Source organism: Ptychodera flava, chromosome 17 (assembly GCF_041260155.1).
Source record: "Ptychodera flava strain L36383 chromosome 17, AS_Pfla_20210202, whole genome shotgun sequence".
In the NCBI taxonomy this organism is placed as follows: Eukaryota; Metazoa; Hemichordata; class Enteropneusta; family Ptychoderidae; genus Ptychodera; species Ptychodera flava.
In genome coordinates, this window is record NC_091944.1 from 6,344,868 (window position 1) to 6,370,487 (window position 25,620).

Sequence of the window (25,620 nt, forward strand, 5' to 3'; positions counted from 1 at the left end):
CATTGGAATTGCAGGGACCCCAGGCTCTCTCCCAGCGTACGCCTTATATCTACTTGTTGGAGTCACTAACTTGGGCAATGAACTCGATTAAGAGCTACATATACCTTCGTTGGAGTGTTTTATTAGCTTAGTGATGCAATCGTTAAAAAAACTACAAACGATTTCTGCTGAGAGGCAAATGATCTTCCCATTCACCTGTCACCTCGGGTACATGATGATGACTTTTTCGCTCTGTTTATTGCCGTGACAGCGTGCTGAATGCCAAAAACCCAAGCTGAGGTCAACCGCCGCGGAGCAACGAAATGTCCGCGTCAGCTATGGTTCATAATGTGACCGATTGCCTTCTATTAACGCCTACGTCACATCAGGGGTTGGTCTTCTGACAATGAAATATGGTAGTTACGGCTTTATTATAGCGTGGCGATTCTGTCAAAGTTATCCACACGATCGCAACAGCAGTACGCCACACAACTAGCTGTAGAAATCTACATGGTGTTTACATAATACCATATGGTTCGGACTCACGAGGTACAGTTCTGTACTGTTCCTGCAGCGTCAATTGGTCAATCACGGCACTGAATCCAGCTCTACACTGTACCCAGGCGACCAGAAAATATCTTATATAAGCCACTCGTCTTTTGAGGGTACATAACAGCTACATCGTTCGGCACACGACTTTTCAGTCTGATCTGTCCTTTCTGTCTGGTTCGCTCAGCCCACAGCTCCGACTGGACACGGGGCAAACTTGTGTGAAAAGTTGGACAACCAAAGATGGGAGGAACAAGGACCGCAGCGATAGTCCCTCTCGTCTGTATTTTACTCTTTGTAGCATGGGAAACAGCGTTTGCGGAACAGTCTCACGAGATGCCGTTACACGGTAAGTGACCGCTTCGGTTTTCAGGGGATTTCCGTAATATAGGGTGTGGAAAAAAACGCGGTCACGAATCATGTTGACACAAAACGCTGTGTGCCAAATATTCTAATAACACCCTACACGCTACGTCACATATTTATTGGTCAGAGTACAAGCGTAGCTCGCCCATAGCATCGCAAAATTGAAAATCCTCATTTCGAGTCGCCGAATCGAAAGTTCGGTGGTATTTTGCAAATATTTTGCAGAAGTGCGATTATGTCGCCCATATCGTATATATGTAAATGTTTTGGAAAATTCAGACTATAGTGTAGGCGGATATAAGCAGTGTTTCTATAGTTTTGATGGATGGTACTACTCAAAAAAAGTTTACACGTACTTGCTAACACTTAGGGACTGACCATTTCATATCTTTTGGGTTTAGGAAGATTGTGTGTCTCCTCGAGAATTTTTTAAAAATTTTAATCTGTCCATCATGCAACGGGCGTTAGCCCAATTACAGCATAGGTACCCATAATAGAGCACTGAGGAGTAAAGTGCCTTGCTCAGGGGCACAACATGTCCACTCACCTTCCTCCGACAGTGATCCGTTATGCTCTGGACCTACCGGATCTTGAACTGGGTCTCGAATTCACCATCCATCCGATACTGATTCCGTTACCCTAACCACTGGTCCACGGTGTCTCCCCTAAATGCTGTGGGTTTCCCACTCTTTTAATCCTAGAAAGGCGCGGCTCGCGGTTTTTCAAAGTTCACCCTGCGTAATAATTTTTATTGATACAGTTTCAACCTGTTGTTCCCACTCTCCTCTCAATGCAACGATTATGAGTAATCGGGCGAGATTTGTTTTTTAAGGTTCATTACTTCAAGTAGAGCAAAGAATGTGAATTCATTTCGATTTGTTGGTACTACATGATAAAAATTATCCATTTTTCAGTGGCAATCTAATTCATTCGTAAGAACCTGAAGAGCAATCTTAGACGTGCTGTGACTGATTTCATATTTCATTCAACTTCACAGTGGCATTATAGTACATATGAAGGACAAAATTCTGGTCAAAAACAAGCAGGTGATAGCGTAATGGTATTTTGAATTGCTAGAACCCAAATCTCCAAAGCAACAGATTTCAAAATGTTTGAATTTCATTACATTATATTTTTTATATTATGTTATCCTCTGGCTTGAAGATATTATAAAAACACGTCACCATTGCTAGGCCCAAAGAAATCAGCACGTTGTAAACGGTGCAATGCCGTCTTCCTGAACTTATGTGACTGAATATTATACCAAACCGTTCTTGCCCCCAAATGAAATGATGACGTCACATACATGTAGTGCACGCACATAATCGTCGTTTATCCTGGAAAAGTAGATCGCATAAATTCCATGCCCCGTTCTCTCTTCTTTTAAGTTGTTTGTTTTTCCAGTAATATCGCAAATGTTTTGAGTTGGCATCACTTTTATCAGTGTTTTTATTGTAAAGAAAAACACTTCAATTAATTAATAAAATAGGATGATATTTACACAGTAAGAAAAGATGAATATTCTCATAATATTGATGACATTTTCAATATCTCTAAACTTCTACGCATAAAAATCAATTTCTTTTAAGGGTGTCAATAGCTCTGCTCGTTTCAGTGTTAAAGGTCACGATCCCTTAGAGACTAGGATTCTTCAAACTAGATCAGAAGGTTTTTGGTTTGCTATGTAAAACTGTGAAAGCCGGGCTACGCTGCGTTGTTAAAATATAGAACGCTGAGAAAAAATATAAATGTAAATATGACATTTTGTCACAAAACATTGAAAGTCATAAGACCCTGACGGTGATTATCCCACTGTCGCTTCGTAGTGTAATTTTTCTCACAGCTCAGTGGGACTGGGTTTTTTCTTTGCACGGAAGTCCAATGTGAAATTTTCCCTACAAGCCCCCTTAAAACAAAATGGCTCCTCCCTAAAAGTATGGTCGGTTACTCGCTATTTCGACTGCGACATGAGAGAAATAGTAAAACGGTCCGATAAAGAAGGCAGTAACCGACAACGGATGACGATCTTTCGAAACCATAGTTGCCCCTTGTCTCGCAGTCCCGCTGAATTGTTTCCAGTGATAAATTTAATTTGCAATAATTCTTCATCAAGGTCAGGGTTTTTTATTATGCTCATTACACTTTGTTTCGTTTTTACTTTGTTTGTCATAATCAGACAGCAAGACAATGTTATCAGACACACAGCCTTTGACTTTTATGGCCCTCTGACAGACCACGCTTCTTTATTAATAGAAAGAACTACCGGCATACGCTTGCTGAACTAACCACAGAGTGATGAATTCGCGGTTAAGTAGCGTGTACTGTATCCACCAACTTTGCCGCACACACGCCCAAATACTCGGTGGAAAATAACTGAATGAAATTGACATTCAGGAGGCGGTACGGCGAAGTCAACCAGTCTTCAAAGTTTTGATGGTACGCAAACTTTGCAGATCAAAATAATTTCAGTTATTTTTATTGTGAATCATCATGCGCCATATACGTATTCAATAATAGTAAAACAAACAAATCGAAAATGTACCATAAATAGGAATTTTTACTCCTTTGTTTCTCTAAATTATACCTTCAGATGAATAAGGTTCACCTTGTGTATTTGTGTCAGTTATCAAACATATATGGATGCACTGTTTGACAAGCTGGATTCCAAGGTGAACATTAGAATCATATTCTTTAGAGAGATATTTTCGCTGATTCTTGTAAGTATACACTTCGATGACATCATTCAGTGCTATACCGTAACGTATCTAGAGATGGTCTGTGTAATTCGTTCCAAACATTTAACAGTAATTTAATGCTGTTGTAAAATACGTGCATCTTGCAAAGGTTATAGCTGATGGCGAATTGGAACTCTTTCAACTTCAAAAAATACAAATACATATTATATGGCATCAAACAGTCAAAATATTCGATCGGAATTCTCTCAATGTCGTTCCCTTCTTAGAATTCTCCAAGTTTATCCATGGTTTTAAGTGTTCGCTTTCTAATTCCACTGGACCAGTATACCTTGCGTAACTTCAAGACCTTTTCAAATGTTTGTCATTTTCATACGTTTGTGTGACATATGCTCTAAAACGCTTTACATTACGTTTTAAACTGACATCAAGAGGCAAATGAAGAAACATTTACCAGTCAATAGCCGACACAAAACAAAATAGGTTATAATCGATAATTTAAATAAGTCGCATTTCGAGCGCTTCATGCGGCTTCCGTTTTGCATGTCTGTTTCCCGAGGAGAATATGATATTTCAGCTGAAGTGACGTAATCTCAAGAGAGGAAGGTGACGTAATTTCGGGAAGAAGAGAAACATAATCAATTCTTAAAGAGAGGAAATTCAGTATATTCGAACCTACAACGCATAGCAACTGTTCACCTAGCGAAGACATCAGCTGTCAAAACTACTGGGTTAAATCCCCATCCATAATAAGAGTGGTTCAGTAACAGACTGAACAGAGCTAAGTTGTTGCGATCGTTCGGACCACGCCACACACTGTCAATACACTCGCACACACATACTCGCTATCGTACACAGCACACAAACTTAAAGCAACGAATACATCGCTACACTGGGATCCAGACAGGCTTGGGGATAACTCTGTCCACCAGCAGACCTATCAACCCAGGGCAGAACGGTCAGTGACTTCTCGCTCGGATTCGAGCCCACAACGTACATAAAGTGACGCAAGCTCGAAGAGATCATGTCCTTCATAACTGTCTCAAGCAAGCTAAAGTATTGCGCTGTATCATTTTCGCATTGTATACTGACAGACAACTGTTCGCGAGATCCAATGCAGTTAACCATCTGTACACTTTACATAGTTGACAATAAATTTCAATCTTGTTTACCCAATATTAACGGCGTTTACTCAAAGTGTGGCCACAAATCTTGTACATAGAAACGGCATAAAATGCGTCGGATGTGTCACATGAGCTCTCAAGTTTCGCTGCACTTGCTGACCATAAACATTAACTTTGAATTCTGAAGTTTGTCGTTGTAAGTTTAAGGGAGTATTGAAGTGAGCGCGGATGAGGAGCCATTCCGATGGAATCTGCTTGCCAACCAACAGAACTATGACATCACTCCTTCCACAAAACTGGTAACTTAACAAATATTACATCAAGCCTCAAATATGTGGGTTTAGTTGCCCTCCTGACCCTTCGAGCATTTCCGGCCCAATTATCCCAGACAACGGAATGTTTTTGGTGGCTGTTTGGATGATCATCATGATCTTTAAACCAATTATTCCACTACGAACTGTATGCGAAGGCTGGAATAATTATCTTATGACATGACGTAAACTATTATAAAACCGAACGTCAAATGTCTGTAGATAGTTGACGAACGCGGTTATTACTCTGTAAGTAATCGTCGAATAAAGTACGAGCTATCTCCTTGGTAGAATTGTTGAAAACTATCCCACAAGAATTATAGACCCGAGGGGCCATCTTGTGAACTGGCGTACTATTGAAAGAGCAAACACGGATTATTCTTTTCGCATCAGCTCATGCATACAACTTAAATAAACCGCCATCGATCATACCAAAATATACATCCAGGAAGAACTCAGACACGTCAATAAGGGGCACAAAACTTCATTTTCTCACCAAACTCTCTCTGTAGCTTAACCTGTCTACTGGTTTTCAGGTCCTCAGGAAAAATATAGATTCTCATTGTAAAAAGAGGGACTTTCTGTCATTTAGTACTTCCTCGTCAAATCCTCCAAAGTTTTTTAAACCATTTGCTAATCAATAATAAAAATCAAAGGTCATCGAGCAAAGACGGGGGTTAAAGATTAAATTTGACGAAATGAAATGGCTGCTACGAAAGTTTGAAATGGCTGCTATACCCTTGGTTAACTTTACGGGGAAATTAGATTTTTGATTTTCACAAAAAAATTAACTTAGTCTTCAGGCTTCAAAACGAATTAACGAAATTAACGGAGTAGTGGAGAAACGTATCGTAAAATTCTGAGTGTGCGAAAATCTGTCTCCAAGCGCAGTCTACTGTAATTATGACTAAAACTGTCATTTTATGTATCCCACATTGGCCTACTTAAACACATATTTGCTGTTTTAGATTTGTGTGTCTGTTTTTGAAGCGTTCCATTCGATGATTTCAAAATCTGTATCAATGATGATAATTTACACTAGTCTAAGATATCTATACTTCGGTGATACTGTATTCCAAAAGCGTGCTTCGATCCTTTGCTCTCTTGTCCGTGACAGGCTTTCCAAGATTTACAACGGACAGAAACCCAACGGCAAAATGACAATACTCGTATATGCAAACGTGGCTTTAGATTCCCAAGAGGCAGTGTAAATCCTACATTAATTGATCCAGAAAGTCTCAGCTTGATAATTTCAAGCTACAAAATTTACGTTCGCCACACAACTAGCGTCAAACTGTCTCTCTCAAAGGATTCAATCATGAGCACAGCCAGGGAAACTCTTTTCAACATTCGTCGTCATTTTCATGAAACTTCGCCCTAAGCTCATGCAGCTAAAAGAAATTAAAATCATTCTTCTTATGAAATATTACACCCGGGCTTTCGCCAGTAGATAAAGTAGTAGTAAAAAAAGCCGACTAACTCGTATTCATATTTATCTCTTTATGCGACTGAGTTATATGCTAAGTTTCATGAAAGGGATTACATGTAAATTACTCATCTTGCTGTGATAAATTCACTTCATTGTATTTTATCCGCTGTAACTGTAGATTCCTCTAAATTTTACGATTGATTTTATAACACGTACGCAAGGCATTTTAAACGATCCATTATCCAGTAAGATAAGTTTTACGTTTAAGGCTTGTACGGCCTTAACCTGCGAACCACTCCATTTTAGCTGGGTTATCAGCATAACTTTCAAACAGAATGAAATCTTTTGTAACAGAATGTGATATTCTCTTTTGTTAAAATCATGGTGTTTTTTTTTTCATTTCTGAATTTGTTAGAGCTGGAAGATAATCAATGGAACCCTTGATTTCTGATTTTCGGTTTGCATGGTAACAATATATCAATTCGGAAATAGGGGGAACTACGGTAAAAATTGAAACATAAACATATTAAATGCCATGTACAAGCTGGTGAATAGTATTTTTAGTTTTCTTTTCTTTTCTTTTCTCAATAAGATAAACTTCACAATTCAACGTTGAGAAATATGTTAGAACTCTCACGAGGGTATATTTTTCTAAATCACTCTCTACTCTTGTAAATCTCCAATGAAAAGATGCTAATAGTATTCGTCTTGACATTCTTTGTCACAAGAAAAGCTAATGAAGACAACAATTCGTGACAAATTGCATCCATCCCTTCTGATGCTGTGATACTTGATATACCATATTATTCTAATACACCTGTTTTGACATTTTCGATTTGTAGTTTCGATAATTTCAATCGTAATAGTTCACAAGCCCTCAATCGTTTAACTGGAATAAAACAGGAGGGAGATGCAAGGTATCCCACTTTTCGTAGATAACAGCATCGAGCTTTAAATTCAATAAGTCAAGTTGTCGTTTCGGCGTGACAAATCGCGTCCTCCAGGTCATGTAACATCTGAAATTTATGGTTGATAATTCTCATAGTGACTGTAACATATAGTGGACACTGCGATTATCCCTTCTACACTCTGCAAATGTAATATGCAATAAGGTCAACTCATAATCGGTTCTCGCATATGAGTTTGACCCCATTGGTTTGACATGACGTGCGCGCCCTTTATCGTTCGTTTGATCGGAACTGGCGCCAGATTCAATGTAGTATTTTTAAACATGTTTATTACATTTTGTGGCTAATTTACATTTTTCTTGATAGTGTTCGTTTTCTCACACGTAACAAAATTATCATTTCTTTCCAATGGTCCACACTACGTAAAATCAGATAATGTGAAAGTACCACTTGTAGTATAAAGTTATTATTTCAATGCCCGGTCCTAAATGGTGCGTTGGATGAAGAAATTCCTTGAATTTTTGATACAATTTTGATATCACCCTATGTTTACTATAACGTGCTTTGTCTCATACAATTTATGATTTAAACTACAAAGCAGATTGTCAAAGTGGGTGTAACTGTGTCATTCATCTGCTATTTTAGTAGCTTGATACAGTCTGCCAATTATTCTATATTCTGATTGGCTGAAAGCAGCCACCCCCTGATTAATGCGAAATCGAATTAAGGCAGTACTAGCTGGTCATCATGGAGATGAAAAAATCTTTTGTCGGATTACACTTTTAATTTATACGCTCCAACGGTGATATCAAAATTTTATTACAAACAAAAATGCTGGCATTACTGGCGTATCCGAAAGGAGTGTGGGCGGAATCTGTAACCGGCCTAGCTAGTATTTATCATCACAACACGCGAAAAACTTAATGAACAAGTTGAGATAGCTGAAACGGAAGTTTGCCCGTCGATACAGAAGGAACTATGATTGAGTTGTCCCGAGCAAGATGAGAAATCCAATGATCAACGTTATGAAAATCTCACTCAGTAGCAAAAATGTACCCATCTTTTTAGGAGCATGGTCCTGTAATCTGGTGTCATCTCCGATCAAACGAACGCACATGCCTGCTTGTGGGGTCAAACCCACACGTGATAACCGATTATGAGTTGACCTTATTGATTATTACATTTGTAAAGTGCAGAGGGAATAAACGCAATAGGCACGATGTTATAGTTACTCTGTGAATTTTCTACAAAAAATTTCAGAATTCACATCACCTGGACGTGATTGGTCAGTCCAAAACGACAACTTGACTTATTGAACTTAAAGTTGGTTCCATTGTCTTGACATTATATGAAAAGTGATATCTTGCATCTCTTTTATTCAAGATAAACGATTAAAGGCTCGCGCATTATTCCGATTAAAATAATCGAAATTACAACTCGAAAATGTCGCAACACATATCAAGTATCACTGAATCAGAATGAATGGACGTAACTTGTCACGGATTACAACAAACGTGAGATTCAGAAATTGGTAAATTGGAGATGAATGACATGAGTCGTGCATTTTAGATGAAACTATTAATGTGTATAAAACATTAGAATAGTTAAAATGGAAGTAATTTATCGGAAACAAAGAACATTTTACAGCCTGGCATACAATTAAATTTATATATAGACTTTGTGTCATGAAATGTGTACAGACACGTACAAAAGACAAATATAGAATTGTGCGTAGGGAAAGTGTGTAAAACAATAGTTATTGAAGTTCAAATTGGATACGGTGATAGGCGGTGAAAAAATTCTGCATGTATTTGTTAACGAACTATTTGTTCCATCAAGTCCATCATTTTGCAAGAAAATTACACGTCGCTTCCTGTCTTGCAAGTTTCCTAACATACTCAAGGAATACCATTCATGATATCTCCCGAAATAGCGCCAATCGCGTTGGTCTGAGAACAGAACAGACGTTTATGGTAGATTGTTTATCATTAGAGCAAACAAATTTTTATGTTGTATGGGTTACATGACAGCTGACTTTTTTGAACGTCGTGTGTCCTGCTCGCAGTATACAACCATTCCATTTGAAAAAAAAACATACCAGCTTGTGAGTCTAAGCTACGATGATTTTAAACTGCTGGACCAACAAATACTGTATGATTTACTTATAAACCATATTATTTTCTACATGTAAACGTCGTTTCCACCCTTGCAGCTGCAGTCGTAGAACTCATGCCAAAAGGATGAAGATCCTGACAAAATGAAGGGAAGATGATTAAGCTCACCATTTTCTTTCGTTTTTATAAATCGACGTATGTTTATGAAATGAAGCAAGACATTGCGGCAATATTATTTGCCGAAGCACATTATCAATTCAACAATCTCACATCAAATTTGTGTAGTGTTTCCTCTCGAGCTCCGGCAATTATTGACAAAAAGTAACGTCGAGTGGTCATTTTCAAAAATGTCTGGACATGCAGGCGCGATACTTGACCATCTAAGTCGTTCCAGGAAATCGATTCGTACACAAGTAAGAATACATAGATTAAAAGGGTAACTGAATGAATGAATACACAAATAAATAAGTAAATGATTAAGTAAATAAATAAATAAATAAATAAATAAATAAATAAATAAATAAATAAACCAGCACTCTGTGGTTCTGAAGATAACTAAATACTCACGATACGAAATCCAGTATGTGAAAGCGTTATTTCTCACGTCCCCAGTGCGCTGGGAGTGTGAGAACACAGTGTGAGAACAATTTGTTCTCACACTCTGTATTGTTGCGCGACCGAACACCTCGTATGTGAAACGTATGTTGATTGGTCACTCTGCTCAGCGCCCAGTTCTCTGTACGAATTATTTTACGAATAGAACATCACGTAATGTACAACTGGCACTATAGCGGACAGACGACTGAACCGCAGAGTGAACAGGTTGTTCTAGATTTGAGTACGGTCAGCGCGGCGTCGGCAACAAATACTCGGAGGATGACCGCTTTTATGTTGTGACGGGAGAATTCAGGCCATTACAAACCTATCGGCTGTTTACGCTCGTCGACATATTTCCTGGAGAAGAACTGACTTGACAGCGATACAGTTAGCGAAAGACTTCGATGAGCGAGCCATTTGCACACGAGGCTGTAGCAGACGACAGCTTTCACGCAATGTCATCAACAGATGGCCACCAGAGTTGTTTCGCAACATTTTCCTCAGATGACCTGGAGAATTTTGTGGCTGACCAACAAAACAAAATTGCCATATCGGTAATATACATGTTAACGTGTTTGATATGCTCATCAATGAAAGGAACTTCATTTTTCTGTGCGGAATGATACAAATGAAACAAGAGCAATCGGCTGCTGGTTTTTGATAGTTTAAACCTACCACTTTGACAATAAAATGCAATTTTCTAAAGATATTGGAGGGACGTGAGAAAAATAATCCCACACCCCAATGGGTTGGGATGGAATGTCTCACACTCGTTGGGGAATTCTGTCTCACACTCGCCTTCGGCTCGTGTGAGACAGAACTCCCCAACTCGTGTGAGACATTCCATCCAAACCCGTTGGGTGTGGGATTCTATTAGTCTGCAGATATGGTGTTCGCATCGATCACGCTGCAAAAACCGAATTCGAAAATGTTATAATGATCAAATAAAACGGTACGGCACGCGGTTTGATAAATGTCACTGGAATACGGAATAATTACTTTCAATCACAATTGATAATTTAAGGTTTACTTAGATCCATTTTTCTCTATCGAACTCGACTGAAATTCGTCAATTTTTATCAATGCTGACAAATGTCTAATTTATCTTTATCAATTTCGGTTGAGATCATCGCATCTGAAACATATCCCATCAAGATGGAAATTGCTCTATCAACGGAACGGTGACAAATCAACGTCTGGCTAGCAGTCACGTGACCATATATCATATTTTGTTAAAACTGAATTATTGACTTACACATGTAATGGAGGCACTCAATTTTTCTTTGAGGCATGTAAAATTATGACTTATGAATATGATTGCGTTTCTGAGTATTGATGGGGAATACCTGTAGGACTAAAGCTCTTTTAACTCAAAATTACATATAATTCTTAGTACACCGATACAGTTACACGCTGATACCTCGCTGGCATATGCCCATGGATATTCGGGGAACGCATGCGTAGATATGCAGATAGTTTGATTGATACTACAGTCAATCTTGCTGATGGTAAATTTACATGACTGATCACGCCGAGAACGAGATTATCCGCGCAAGTGCGGGAAAAATGTCGACGTTCCGTCGATTTCACGACTCCCATGGCATGTGTCGATTTCACGGCCGCCAACGGCCAGGTGTGTTAGCGGGATGAATTCATGAACCAATTGTCATTTGTCTACAGTGATCGATGATCGGGATTGTCAACCCTTAAACTTCCTTTACGGTCACATAATAGAAAAAAAAACTAGTGAAAGTGTACAGTGCGAGGTGCGATGTGATTTCAATGTTAAATTCCAAGGGCAGCTCTATCGTGTGAGTCATTGAAAAGAGCACGTCACAGATATTATTTACGTCGCTGGAATTAGTTGATTTATGCCATTATTTAATTTATACCTAGACTTGAATAACGCGACAATTCAAGTAGGATCCAATACAGTGTTTATGACTACAAATGGGTTTTCCTCGTATACTGTCACATCTTACCCAACAGGAAATAATCCCAAGATGCGTATTCCGTCCACCGAGGCATGTTAGTGTCTTGATGCCGACCGCTTAACAGCTTTTAATACGTCCAACACACGAACGACAGAATGCATGCATGAGTTGATTTATATATAACCTTTGACCCGAAGTATATACATTGCTTTATATCGTCGATATTTACGACACCTGCAATTTGACACCACGCACCCGCTTCGATGTGTGTTCAAAGGTTACACAGTTTGCTGTAGCGTTTTACGAGTCTATATAATCTGCCCTGTGCTGGCACAACTGTAATATCAATAATGACCAACCGTGCCTGAAATACATGTACATACTATTCAGAAGATGAATTATTGTCCAGCATCAGTTTCGATCGTAGAATATAATGAAGGTTTTGATTGAATTGACATAGTTGAAACAAACTAACAAACAAGTACATAACATGCATATATCCGTTTAGACTTAGTTGATTTAGGGACTGTGTTTAACCTAGCCTATTGGCCGTTGCGTGTTTGACCCTTTCATTGCATGCTTGCTGCTGGAGTGAAAATATCGATGCTAATTTTTGAAATATAAAATCATCGCAACCGTTAGAACATTACGTCTTGAATTGAGGTTATTAGTGTTGTTATGGTGTATCCCCTTGGCTGAATTTCATTTTCATTGTTTCTGGAAAGACAACATGAAGTTGGATTATCTTCAAGATTTAATATGAAAAACTTATAACACACACACACACACACACACACACACACACTCACTCTCTCTCTCTCTATCTATCTATCTATCTTTCTATATATCTCTCTCTGATGGAGGAAAAGAGAGAAAGGTTAACAGAAAGACAGAGATAGGTAACATCTGAAATAGCCTTTACAGCGCAAAGATGGAGTCTATTAGAAACAGATGTGTCAGATAAATATTTAAAGTGTTTTGAGTGAAAAGTCACATACTGAATATCAAAAAATCTAAGAGCCAATACTTTGACGAGATACATGTGTTTTGATATTTCAGTCTTCAACTCGTAAAACACCCACGCAAGCTGATGTCATAAGTGTTTGCTTATTCATGCAGGGAAAGACACAATCACGCATCTACCTACAATGTTGACATTTTCCTGCTTGTGTGCACGATGTTTTATCATTGACCCTCTTTTTGTTAGTTATAGTTATATATATATTCCGCGATCTATTAACTATCTATGACACTAGCATAAAAACTTATTTCATGCAGACATACAAACAATTAAGTCAATCAATCAATCAATCAATCAGTCAACCAATCAATCAAGCAAACAATCAATCTATCAGTTCATCAACTGGTAAGTCAGTAAGTCAATAAATATATCAATTTAGTAATTCTCAGGTATTTCAACAATCGAGAACGTCATACAGTTCAAAGGCGCTGCAAATGCTCAAAATTGAGTTTAGCCTACAGTCAAGATTAGGAGTTAGGTCTGTCGACCATTAATACATTACGCAAGAATATATATATATATATATATATATATATATATATATATATATATATATATATATAAACAAAATTACTTCAAGTACAAAGTCATGATATCTGTTACCTAAGTTTCAAGCATCCGTACTAGTGATGTAAACTGCCTGTCTCCATCAAGAAGGAGTGTGACATAGTGTCATGATATTATTATTCATGAGCTATCATTACTATTCATGAGGGCATGTATACCTTTCTTGGCCCATGTATATACTGGTCAGAGTCTCTCCAGTTCAACTCTAGCCATTGTACTGTAGCCTCGTGTATAGAGGAGTAAAGTAGCATCTGTAAATTACAACGAGCGCTGCTTCCATTCTTCCTTACATCCCTTCAACACCAGAATACCAGCAATCTTCAGACAAAAGATTCTGTCTGAAGATTGAAGGATGTTATTACATTGTACTTGAAGTAGTTTTTGTAATCGAGCACTGTAGTTTCCCACGAGGGCATTTGTATACGTCATCACGGACCCTGCAGAAAACAGAAGTGCATATATATATATATATATATATATATATATATATATATATATATATATATATATATATATATATATATATATGCACTTCTGTTTCCTGCAGGGTCTGTAATAAATATGGTGTAGGGTTTGTGATTCAAGTATGTGTGGAGGCGTGTGTGATTTAAATCGATAAATATTCGTAAATTACCGTAATTTGCATCTAGACGTCACCTCATCTTAGCTGGAACGAGTTTTGGTCCCCTGGAGGCTTTGAATCCGAATTCATTAGCGAAGGGTCGTCGACTGCAATTGGAGCACCTATCAATTACAAGCAAAGTGGCTGTAACAAAACTGAACCAATACCTTCGAGAAAAAGAAAGAAATCATTGTTTCTCTTTATTACAAACAACATTCCCTCAGAGTGTACATTAATGTTTGTATTCAGCACATACTTAATTTCCTGCCGTCATTGCGGATCACAAAGGAGAACAGCAAATGGAAATAAATACTCTTTTACGGCGTTACTGCGGATTTTCATCGGTGCAGACAACTGAAAATGTGTCCCATGTGTGAAGCATGAATGTTGAAGGACACAGTCCCCGGGTTTCCTGAAACTAAACATTACTTCAAACTGATTATGAAAATTACTGATTAAAGACAAATATTTGAGATCGTAGTTAGTTACATCTCACTTTAACGTTTTGTGTTGGCAAAAATAAAAAACTTTACTGTTATTGTTTCTGACGAAAAATGCACTAAATAATAAAATTCCAATATTGCTTCTGAACAGCCCAAATATACACTTATTTAAGCGCATTCAGTAAATCGATCAGATGTCTATTGCAGCCAAACTTGGTGAAGGCCATTAATTAAACCGTGACTTTAAGAAAGGCATAGCTTGTACTACGTTTCGTCGAGAACCTCTCCATATTTATGTGCAGTGTTCCCTAACCTACCTACTACATGGAATGGTAGCAGTTGTAGGGAATGAGCGGTCAAACACTTACAGGATGCTGGGTGAATTTATACATAGAAACGTGAATTATGACAAATCAGTGGATAACAAATTCAATGAGGGCCATCTGCAATATTTTCACAGTAAGTGCAAATAGTCCATAAATGCAACTCGGGGGCTTTAAGACCATAGCCTAAGCTTCATCAAGTGTCTGCTCATTCAAGCTCAGTTATGACTGCGTTAGCCTAATTCGAACAGATACTTTCATGTACCCAATAACTAATCCATTTGTGTTTTCTTGTTTACTATCCACATTAGGAACCGCTATTGAGGCAATGGCAAAGGCTTTTAACATTTGCTCATCGGTAAACCAAAATAATCCGAATTCCTGCTATGGACGATGCAACTCACAAAGCAACCTCACACACTGTGGATGTGATGACCTGTGCATCCAATATGGCGACTGTTGCTATGATTACGAATTGCAGTGTCACTCCGATAAAGGGCGTCATCAAAGTGGTGGACAAAGCTTGTCTCCTTCATCTGCCCTGAAGTCGATCTTAAGCCGCCAGAACTTGTCCGATTCCATCGGCTGCTTAAAGCCTGGAACGAACGATCGATATTGGTATTGGACAATAAATCGATGTCCTCCATTTTGGTCGGATGATAACGTCAGAACTCTGTGTGAGGACAACGATACTTTCTTATCCAGGGTGCCGGTTTTCGGACCAGAGGGCGTCCTTTACAAGAATGTATTCTGCGCTGCATGCCACGGTATACAAAGACACGACGTGGAGTTTTGGGACGTGAACACTACATGTAGCAGCGATACTGCGAACAAATCCCTGCCTGAACTTGCGCAGTCTTCACTATCAACGTCGTGCAAAGTTATTTACTTTCCGCCACAGAATTCCAACCACAGCCCAAGGCTGCCATGTGGTAATGTTTGGTCAGATTGCAACGACGAGGGCGACATCGTCATGGAAAAGGCCTGCAAAACCTATGCCGCTGTCGTCTACCATGCCGGAAAAGGTTCGTGGGTCAAAAACCCGCACTGTTCTTTGTGCCGCAAGGCAGGAATCAACAACTTAATGTGTGGTACTGTTGCCTACGGAGAAATGTGGTGGGTGAATTGGGTCTCATTCTCAACGCTTTTGGACTTCAACTCCAACAGCGGACTAACAGTGAGGTCAGAAAGTGAGGTTAGGGAAAGTCATGTGGTTTGTGATGAACATCAAGTGTACGACCCATTTCTTGATAAGTGCCATCAGTTATCTTGTCCCGCGTACTTTGAGCTCATTAACGGAGCATGTAAACCAAAACAGCAACCCAAACCCATCGAAGACGAAAACGGTCGCAGCTACCTACCCGTCATAAACTCCACTCTTGCTGACAACAATATCTCAATATCAACTTTGTACATTTCAGCCAAACTTCAAATACCAGGAAACCAAGATATTTCGCATAGAAATCAGCTTTTGCAATTTCTAAATAAAGTCATGTCCGACATCTTGACAATATCACCTGGTTCGTTATTTTACACAAATTTGAAACGATACAAATTTTCACAGGTAAATAGCTCAACCGAGAAGAACTCCAGAGATCTTTTCGTCTACTCCACCTTCTCGAAATCAAATATTACCCTTTCGGTCTTAGCAAGGGCTCTGCATAAGAATCTAAACTATGGAATACAATTCCAGAATACAAAAATTTATATACAGAGTGTAATGGTCGACAAATCAAATTTTAGCGCCTACAGTACTTGCAGGGAAAAGACTGTGAATGACGTCACAAGAAATGTTGAGAACTTGTCACCGAAAGTGTCTGAGAACAAAGCGCTGCAAACCAACTACAGTGATAAACCTCGTGGAGAGACGTCCAGCTATTGGCGAATCCTATCGGCGTATGACCAAGAGTCTTCAACGTGGCACAGAAGAGTACACCTTCTAACCTGCGATGAAATTTCCCTCAGCTGCCCTATGATACGGCTAGACAACAAATACGTGACTTTTTCAGAGGGGGCTACAGGAACGTCAGTGTACTATGGACCAACCAACACCGTGTATGAACAGGGAAAGTACATAGTGGAAAACGGGTCTGTGTTCGTCTGCAGCTATCTTTCTCAGAACGGTACAAGAACTGACTCATACAGCGCCATCTTCTTTGAATATTCAAAGGCACAGACAATCCTCACCGTGGTTGGCTCGCTTCTTTCCTTGGTATTCCTGACGTTTTCCTTCATCACCTACTGTACATTCCCAAGTTTACGAAACTTGCCCGGAAAGACTATTATGAATTTGATCGTTGCACTTTTCACGGCCCAAGCATTCCTCCTCTTCGGTTCCAACCAAACGCAGCATTACTGGTTTTGTGCCTCCGTTGCGGTGGTTTGTCACTACTTCTGGCTGGCAGTGTTTTTTTGGATGAACGTCATGGCCTTCGATATCAGCCGAACATTCAGAAAGCGCCTCCGCCCGCGTAACCCCGAAGACAGAAACGTCCTCCTCCGCCGATACATGATCTATGCCTGGGGAGCGCCCGCCCTCATCGTCCCCGTATGTGTAATAGTAAACTTCTGCGATTGCGCAAACTGTAGAATTGGCTACGGAACGGGAAGCAGTTGTTGGATTGAGGAACCTTTGGCGCTCGTTATCTCCTTCATGACACCTGTTGGCGTCATCATATTCGCCAACTTGGTCATGTATCTTCGGACAATACACGGCATATGGTCAACGTCAAAGATCGCACAGAAGGTGACGAAGAAATCCGAAGCTGAAAATCTAAAAACACAACTTCTCCTTTACCTGAAGGTAGGCCAGATTTGATGTATGTATGACAAAAGCCAATTACTCTCCAAATCTTTGTAATTTTAGGATGCCAACAACGACCCTCTTCACAGAGTAAATATTATGTATTCAAGCTTGTCAAACGGGTGCTGACGTTTTACTCCACTGAGATACAGTCCCTTAACACACAGTGACTGAGCTGAGAAGAGTAATTATATTTATCCATAGTACAAAGTGCAAGTTTCAATGTGCCATCTTCGTTCTCTTGCAGACGATAGTCCGTAGGCAACATGTAAGTTCATTTGGCAGGAAAATACTGTCTGTATCTATCGTGCATTCAGATGTCAAAGCTAATTCTTCCTTTTTTCTTTGCTTTTTGTTTCTTTCCAGCTGACCACTATCATGGGCTTCACGTGGATATTCGGATTCATCGCGGCCTTCACGGGCATCCAAGCATTCTGGTATCTGTTCATCGTATTCAACACTCTGCAGGGAGTTTTCATCTTTTTCGCTTTCACGCTGAACAGGCGGATCATCAGAATGTGGAGACGGCGCCTGAGCAAGCACGGCCGGAGGAGGAAGAGTCAGACTGGTGTTACGCCGCCAACGTCGTCAGCAAAGACAAAAACCACAGAACTGCTGTCCGGCCGAGTAACTAGTTTGTAATGACACCTTCTCCGTGTGGCTCGTCGTGTGTCGTGCCCGATGTAGTAACTTCTCCCAGAATGCAATGCATGCTTTGCCTTCCGATCGTTTTACAGATTGTTGCTTGCATGAAATGCACGAACCGTGCCGGCACTTCGTGGCTGATTAGAGAGCTAAACGAAGTTTCTCTGTCCAGAATCAATTTGCACTTTGCACAATGTTTACGTTTGCAATCTGCACAACACAGTCTGTCAAATTGTATATGTACCTCAATGTTAAAAATAGTACGTGCCTAAAATTGAAAGACTGTAACTCTCGCTCAAACTTTGCGCAAGGAAACTTTAAATCATTCGCTTTCGAAATCATAACTAAAATCAGGGGTCGTCTGCAAAATTTGGTATTAGAAAAACAAATCACCCAATGAAGGGGTTTTCGTTGTTCACGAAAGTATGCCAGTGGACAAGTTAGGTTCGCTAAGAGCTTTAAAATGAGCCCCAGCGAGTGTTATACCAAAAAGTATTGAGAATGTTTGAGAGTTGGAATATCTGTCCCGGAGGCGCATTCTACCGTAATACCATGATAAATCTAAAACGAACGACTGTGACTGACAGATGAATACCAGACACGAGTTCAAAAACCGTATTAAACGGAACATGTCGAGAATGACACCTTGTTAATCAAACTAATTAAGATCGGAATCTGTACACCCCAGTGATAAAATGTTCCGCGAAGAATTGATGAATTTCGCGTTGAATCAGAATCAATAACTCTTAAAATGGCAGAGGCCAAATATGAGATCACACTGCTTTTGACTTAGCAGAGTGTCGTATATAATATTGTGTACGCTAAACACAAATATACAACGCCAGTGTTTCCTGTGGAAAGGTGCAAGGTACCTATGATTAATATGTGTTTTGTTATTCATGTACTTATCATCAGTACGGTACTGATTTGCTTTGAAGATTAATCTTGTTAATTGTAATATTATGATATTTTCTAATTCTAGTTCCAATCTTTTAAAGTCATCGTTTCACCATAGATGTCTTCTTACACGTTACCTTGAAAGTGAAAGTGGTTGCACGTGCATGACGCAACAGCACTTTCGTTGATAATGATAGCATGAACACAAATTTCCAAATTCCTATTGTGTTCAGGGGCATCTCCAAATGTTGATCTTATTATTTTTGAATTTGTGCATTTTAAAATTTATGTATTGAATTTTCTCGTAACGTTTTTGTGGTTAGAAATATGTATACGAGGAACCGTGGTTGTGCTTGCAAAAGTGTTTCAGCAGATGATGTGACTCAGAGTCTGACGTATTTGTGCTTGTAAAACAAGACGTCATCAGATTTGTGTTGTTTCGTTCTTTCGAGCAAGATGGCTGCCGTTGCTTAACAATAAGTGTGTTATTGCTTTAGAAACATAACATAATTAACAGTACATCTAGCGTTTAAATTTAATCAACACAACATGAAAGACTTTTTGAGCTAAAAACGTGTTTCTTTTGATAAACTACATTTGACAGTTGACGTCTCTAAACGTTCAGATTCCTTTGAGCATGTTAAACATGTACGAAAAGATGTTGAATTCTTTGTGAAGTGTCACGTGACAGCTACTTTTCACTCGCTCACGTTAGCTGTGTATTTCTATTGTTTTTGTTTACTTTTCCTAGAAAAGTGAGTGACTACCATTCCTATCCTAATTATTGTTGCTCCTTACTGTGATGCGAATTAAGCATTATAGGTTACCTTACCGCTTCAAATATTGGCAAAGTGTTTTTTTAATGAAATTGGCATATTTCTGAGGCGTCGAATCCTTGCATACAGCATGCAATCTGCCATATCTTGTGCTCTGTTAGTATCCTAGCTATGTCTCATTTTAACAAATAAAAAATCTCAACACTGCCACGGAAGCGGATGATCAAAGGAAATTACATTTCTTTTTATTTGGATAGCATATTTAATATGTTAAACCTTAGCAAACGTTGCAATATATATGCGATTGAAAACGTATCAACCAATTTTGACGAAAACTGTTGAACAGTTACAAAACATTCAATTCTTTATATTTACTATTACAATAGATTCATTTACACTACCTTTTATGGTGAAATTTAGTTGTTCTGTGCATGTATTTGGCTTTTCCTCGCATTTTTTTAATCTTTTAATCCTAATCTTTCTATCGGCATGAGCCGACTCCTGGAATAGTCGCTTGCGTGTTTTGGATAATATTGAATAATTTTATTTTCCAAAACATGAACGTGTGATGGCGCACGTGTATGCTTTCCCAGATTCCTAACTTTTTGAATGTGACCACTTACGTCACTGCAATAAAGCTTTGTATATATGTGTGCTCAGTCATGTTGACGACGTATAAGGCATTAACAAACTTATCTTCGTGCGTTATTTTATTAACGTATTATAACTAGTTGTTTTCTTTCAAAATGATTAACTATGTTGGTTATTAAAAAGTAAACTAAATGACAATTCAGACATTGTTATGACGTATTGTGTAACCTACAATTTATATATTCTTCTTCATCTGTTCACTATAGCAACTTCCGCTCTTTTCAAAACACACTTCCTCAAGTGAATTTTTCAACTGAAGGTTCCTGGATAAAAAAAAATAATATTTAACTTGCGTTACTATTCTACGGACGACTAGGAAGCGAGGTCAAAATATTTCTTGCTCAATCATAAATTCCTACACACGATTCCCTGCAATTACAAACGAAATGCGCTCGAAACAGCCGTAAGAGTAGTAAATTTGACATAACAAACGTATTTTACTACAGATTTCCCAATTTTAGAATCGGAGGGTGAGAATAGGTACATATGCTATAGGGATGTCTTGGCAAAGTTCCAAATTTTCCTTCAATGTCAATTTTTTTTCAGATCGATCAGCATACACATAATTTTTTTGTGAATTGTCTGCTAATAACAATAGGGTCGTTATTATTCGCTAGCATGCCGACCTTATGAAATTAACCACTTCTCTCTGATGCAATGTGCCACTTAACAATTAAATGAGATACGTGGAACCATAGAGCTTGAGGCTTTTGGGTCTATACTCTACAAGGTGTAAAGATGGTCGCATACTTCGAGGGTGAATTAGAAAAGCGCCATCTACGGTTGAAGCATCCATATTGTTACGCCATAACATGAGATAGCAGATAAATGAATTGTACTTCACCGAAAGATTACTTGTGACGCAGTATGCAACAGCAACTTATCTCAACTTATATTTATCCGCGCGAGGGCGTTCTTCGCCTCCACCATTTCGGTGATAGCTAGCAGAGGACAGCCGACCATTTTTCTTCCAGATATTATTGCGGAGCACTGGTAAGCCATTTCAATCCAAACTATTTCGGAAGTAGATTTTATCAAATCTGTCCCTAAGCCTAAGCCAAATCATGTGATTCGTAGACTGGCGCTGAACATGATGCATTCACGATAATTATTCTTTCCGTAGAAAATTTTGCGTTGAAAGTATGTAAAAATGAGTTAAATGATTACCTTGAAACAATGACATACAGCTCGCGGCAACTGGTGTTAAAAATCGCGTCAGAACGGGCGTACTCCAGAATAAAATGTTGCACACCCCTAAAGTGACGTCACGATTCAATGTAAAACGACCGGTGGGGGACACTATCACTGTCACGGTACAAACGAATACGGGTGAATGAACGCGGAAACCGGAATACAAATAATCCTATCTTCTATTCTGCAGGTCACGTTGTTTTGTTTGTACGGTGGTCCATTTGAATTCCGGGGTTTTACTTAATCAAATATCAAATAATACGGAGTACAAATGTACTACCTCATTTTTTCTACCTAAACCTATACGCTGCCGCTATCATGACGGCTGAAGGTCATTTCTTTCAAGTTGATGAAGTGTTTTCTTGGTTGTTAACGATAAAATCATCAATTTTTGGTGTTTCCGATTATCGTCACTGTCAACCAAATTACCTCGCAGTGACCTTATAAATCCTGCATCGCAATTTTAATATAGTAGATATCTAACTGAAGACTGGGGTATGTTCCTTTCCTTGGTGTTCTCAGCTGATCAAGCGCCTCCGATGCCATCAATTGATAATTGATAATTGTCTTGTCTGTAAAGACAAAAAGTAAAGTAAAGTAAAGTCTTGTCTGTAAAGACTCCATTCACTTTAACAATCGTGTGATGGCGCACCTCAAAGTAGTATCATGTGCCCTCGTCCATGATTCTGTATACTCTATCGTTTCACGTCTGCGAAGACATACATTGAGTTTGAAAATGACAAATAATGTAGATAGAAAAACGCTGACACCAACGTTTACTTTTTATAGTCTAAAAAATTGAATTCAGCTAAAAAAATAACTAAAGATACTTATAAAATATTATAATTCAGAGGAAACTGCAGTCAATTAAAAAGTCTCTTACAACAAAAGCATTTCATGACAAGGTAACAAAATACATTTACTTTTAGAAAAAAGATAGCTTCACTTTCGGGTCATGTCGTTTCCATGGCAATCTGCTGGTCATCAAGTACATGCTATCAAGTGCTCAATAATAACGTGGATTTAAAAAACTTATCAAAAATTATTGATATCTGACGATATGATTTAGAACATGCGAGCAAGATAAGAGGCAAAGATATTCTCATTGCACTCTTAACATTCTCTTTAAGAAGAGCTGTAGGCAAAGTTTTTTTGAGATTACTCAAGAGAAATGGTCTTCCATATAGAAACTGTACATTATTGTTATCGTTAACCTGAGGCCTAGGCTGTTGCCACCTGAACCTTACGCATATAAAAATTGACTTATTATTTAACCTTCAGGTGTTCAATTTACATAACGAACACAATCATTTATTTTACTATTTATTGACACATGGTTTCAGAGTTATGAATTCCAAGCGAATCTTAAAAATGATATTCTTGGATATAACACAGTTTCTTTGTACGTCAACGTTTGGTCGAATATGAAACATTGTCTCACCTGAGGCAGCTCCAGTTACTCCGTGAAAGTCATCTTTCATTTATTATTTGTTTCAACGATATTTCTGTTAACGTTTTCTCCAAGGTATTTGAAATAAAAAATGTTGTCGACAAAAACACTTCTTCAGGACACGTCTCTCCCTCACTGTAGATATAACCTATTGATTAATACCAAGCCCTTCAATTGCATTTTAATTATAAGGTTTCCATTGACAATTCAGAGTTTTCCTTGTGAAGTTCTTCTCAATAATTCTTAAAATCATTTGATATATTCCGGTCTCTTGGCAATGACGTTTGTGAACCCTCTTCACATGTCCTTCTGTTATGATTAATGAATAAATTATTTGACTTGTACCTGTGTGACTAACATTCTGGACGTCATCTTCATACGTTTTCGGATGCCTTTAAAATATGTTTTGTCGATAATATTGCTGTCTCCGGCCGTCTTTTCATGTCAGTTGTTTTGCTGTTCTAGCGTGAGTGAGGGCGCTGTATCCTAAGTCACACAAAGCCGCTACCTCAGGCTGGCGATTAGGCGCCCTGTTGTTCGCACAACAAGCTATGCTTTTCCGTTACAAAGGCAAACCGTTCACGTACTTAAAAACATCTTTGCAATTCAACCACAATTAACATTGTTCATGCATGTTCTATTCGCAGAACCGTACGATGGTGGCGGTGCTTTGCAAATCAACAAATGTAGTAGCGACAACAACCAAGACTAAGAAGAATTACAAGACCAGGTGCGATGACGACGGCTGGATATGACGTCATCATAAATAATAATTGTTGATGATTCCTATTTGGCTAAAAAGGACTTGATGTGTTATTGCGAACTGCGATGTAACCTTATTACGCCAAAATGATGTAAATAGCAAAAATTTTACAGAACGCACAAAAACATATCCTAGAACAGATATTATTATCATTATTATATTAATATTATTATTATTATTATTATTGTTGTTGTTGTTGTTGTTGCTGTTGTTGTTGTTGTTGTTGTTTTATTGTTATTATAATCATCTTTATTATTATTGTTGTTGTTTTTGTTGTTGTTATTTAGTTTTGTCTGGGAAAAGATTTGGTGGCAAGATTACTAGATATGCTCTCGATCTGACAGAGAATTGATGAATGAGAAAATAACCGAAGTCAGAATACAAACAAAAGAAACATTTTTTTATTTTTCAAATATATGTTCCTTTACTACATCTGTACCATATTTACATTACTGTAGAAAACTTATAAATACATTATTGTATACCACTATATATACACACAATATTGTATAGACGTTTTAAAAAAGTAACTATATCAATATATGAATATAGAACATTATTTTGAATTGTACAGAGAGTTTGATGCATGACACAAAACGTTTCCATTAAAGAAAAAAAGTCATGCTCTGTCGCGGAGAAGTTAGAACGATCCAAGTGGACGGTTTAATTATCAGACGTAAGGAAATACTTCTGCTCTAATTTGAATAGAAAGAGCACGGTACAGAGGAGATACTGCACCGATGCTGACGATATATATATTTTTTTCATAATAAAATACTGAACAAATATTTACGCTTGTTTAGATTGTAGCTGCGAATTAAATGTACAAGCCGTTTAAAGTATAATTAAAGTTCGCCTTACCTGACATTGCCTCCTTGCAATCATTGTGACTTTTCCCGCGTTTATTGTCATATTTGTGTATACACACTTCGCAATCTCCGAATTTGCCGTGCTTCCAGTGTATGTGTATTGTTGGCGCATCAAAAATTGAAATTACGCCAATAGAGATGAGTTTTCGACTGATAAATATGGAAGGATCAGCTAAATCTTCTCCCTAAAGTAGGACAAAAATGGATGCCACATCCCATTGTTAACTCTATATGAAGAAAAATTAAATTTCAATTCTCACAAAAGCCGGCGAAAACTTCATTTCTAGTACCCCAAGAAATTATAATGAGTCCCCCACAAGTGGTAGATCAAAACAGTATTGTAAAAGTTTGAGAGTCCCCGTGGCGTATTCAACATTGTTTCCACAAAGAACAGAAGAAATTTGTCCTGAATTTTTTAAGACAATTTTCCATTTTACAATTATTTGCTCGCTATTGCTGTTCTCCCTCTGAATTTGGATTAATTTTACTCTAATGGTCTGTAAATTATCATCTTATGGAGAGGATTTCAGCGGGAATACGTTGTCATTGATAGAAATAAAATTGCGGCAATTTATGGCACTCTAAACATCAAATA

At 38.3% G+C, this 25,620-nt stretch overlaps 1 protein-coding gene across 2 annotated transcripts; it reads left to right on the forward strand.

Moving 5' to 3' along the window:
* The first annotated feature begins 424 nt into the window (after positions 1 to 424).
* LOC139115258 (uncharacterized) lies at positions 425 to 24,287 on the forward strand. Of its 2 annotated transcripts, none has more exons than XM_070677241.1 (4): positions 425 to 877; positions 15,292 to 17,783; positions 18,150 to 18,410; positions 24,041 to 24,287. In XM_070677241.1, the coding sequence occupies exons 1-4, from the start codon at positions 772 to 774 to the stop codon at positions 24,146 to 24,148; spliced, it is 2,967 nt and encodes a 988-aa protein (XP_070533342.1). In that variant the 5' UTR covers positions 425 to 771; the 3' UTR covers positions 24,149 to 24,287. The 2 variants fall into 2 exon arrangements, with proteins under 2 accessions (XP_070533342.1, XP_070533343.1); XM_070677242.1 differs by having other exon boundaries at positions 18,150 to 18,466; positions 24,041 to 24,125.
* The last annotated feature ends 1,333 nt before the right edge of the window (positions 24,288 to 25,620 follow it).

Bases quoted from the DNA above. Each gene is read 5' to 3' on its own strand.
- LOC139115258 (XM_070677241.1), top strand. From the start codon at position 772: ATGGGAGGAACAAGGACCGCAGCGATAGTCCCTCTCGTCTGTATTTTA. The intron at 878-15,291 runs GTAAGTGACCGC...TATCCACATTAG, and splicing joins TCACGAGATGCCGTTACACG to GAACCGCTATTGAGGCAATG. The intron at 18,411-24,040 runs GTAACTAGTTTG...TTCTATTCGCAG, and splicing joins CAGAACTGCTGTCCGGCCGA to AACCGTACGATGGTGGCGGT.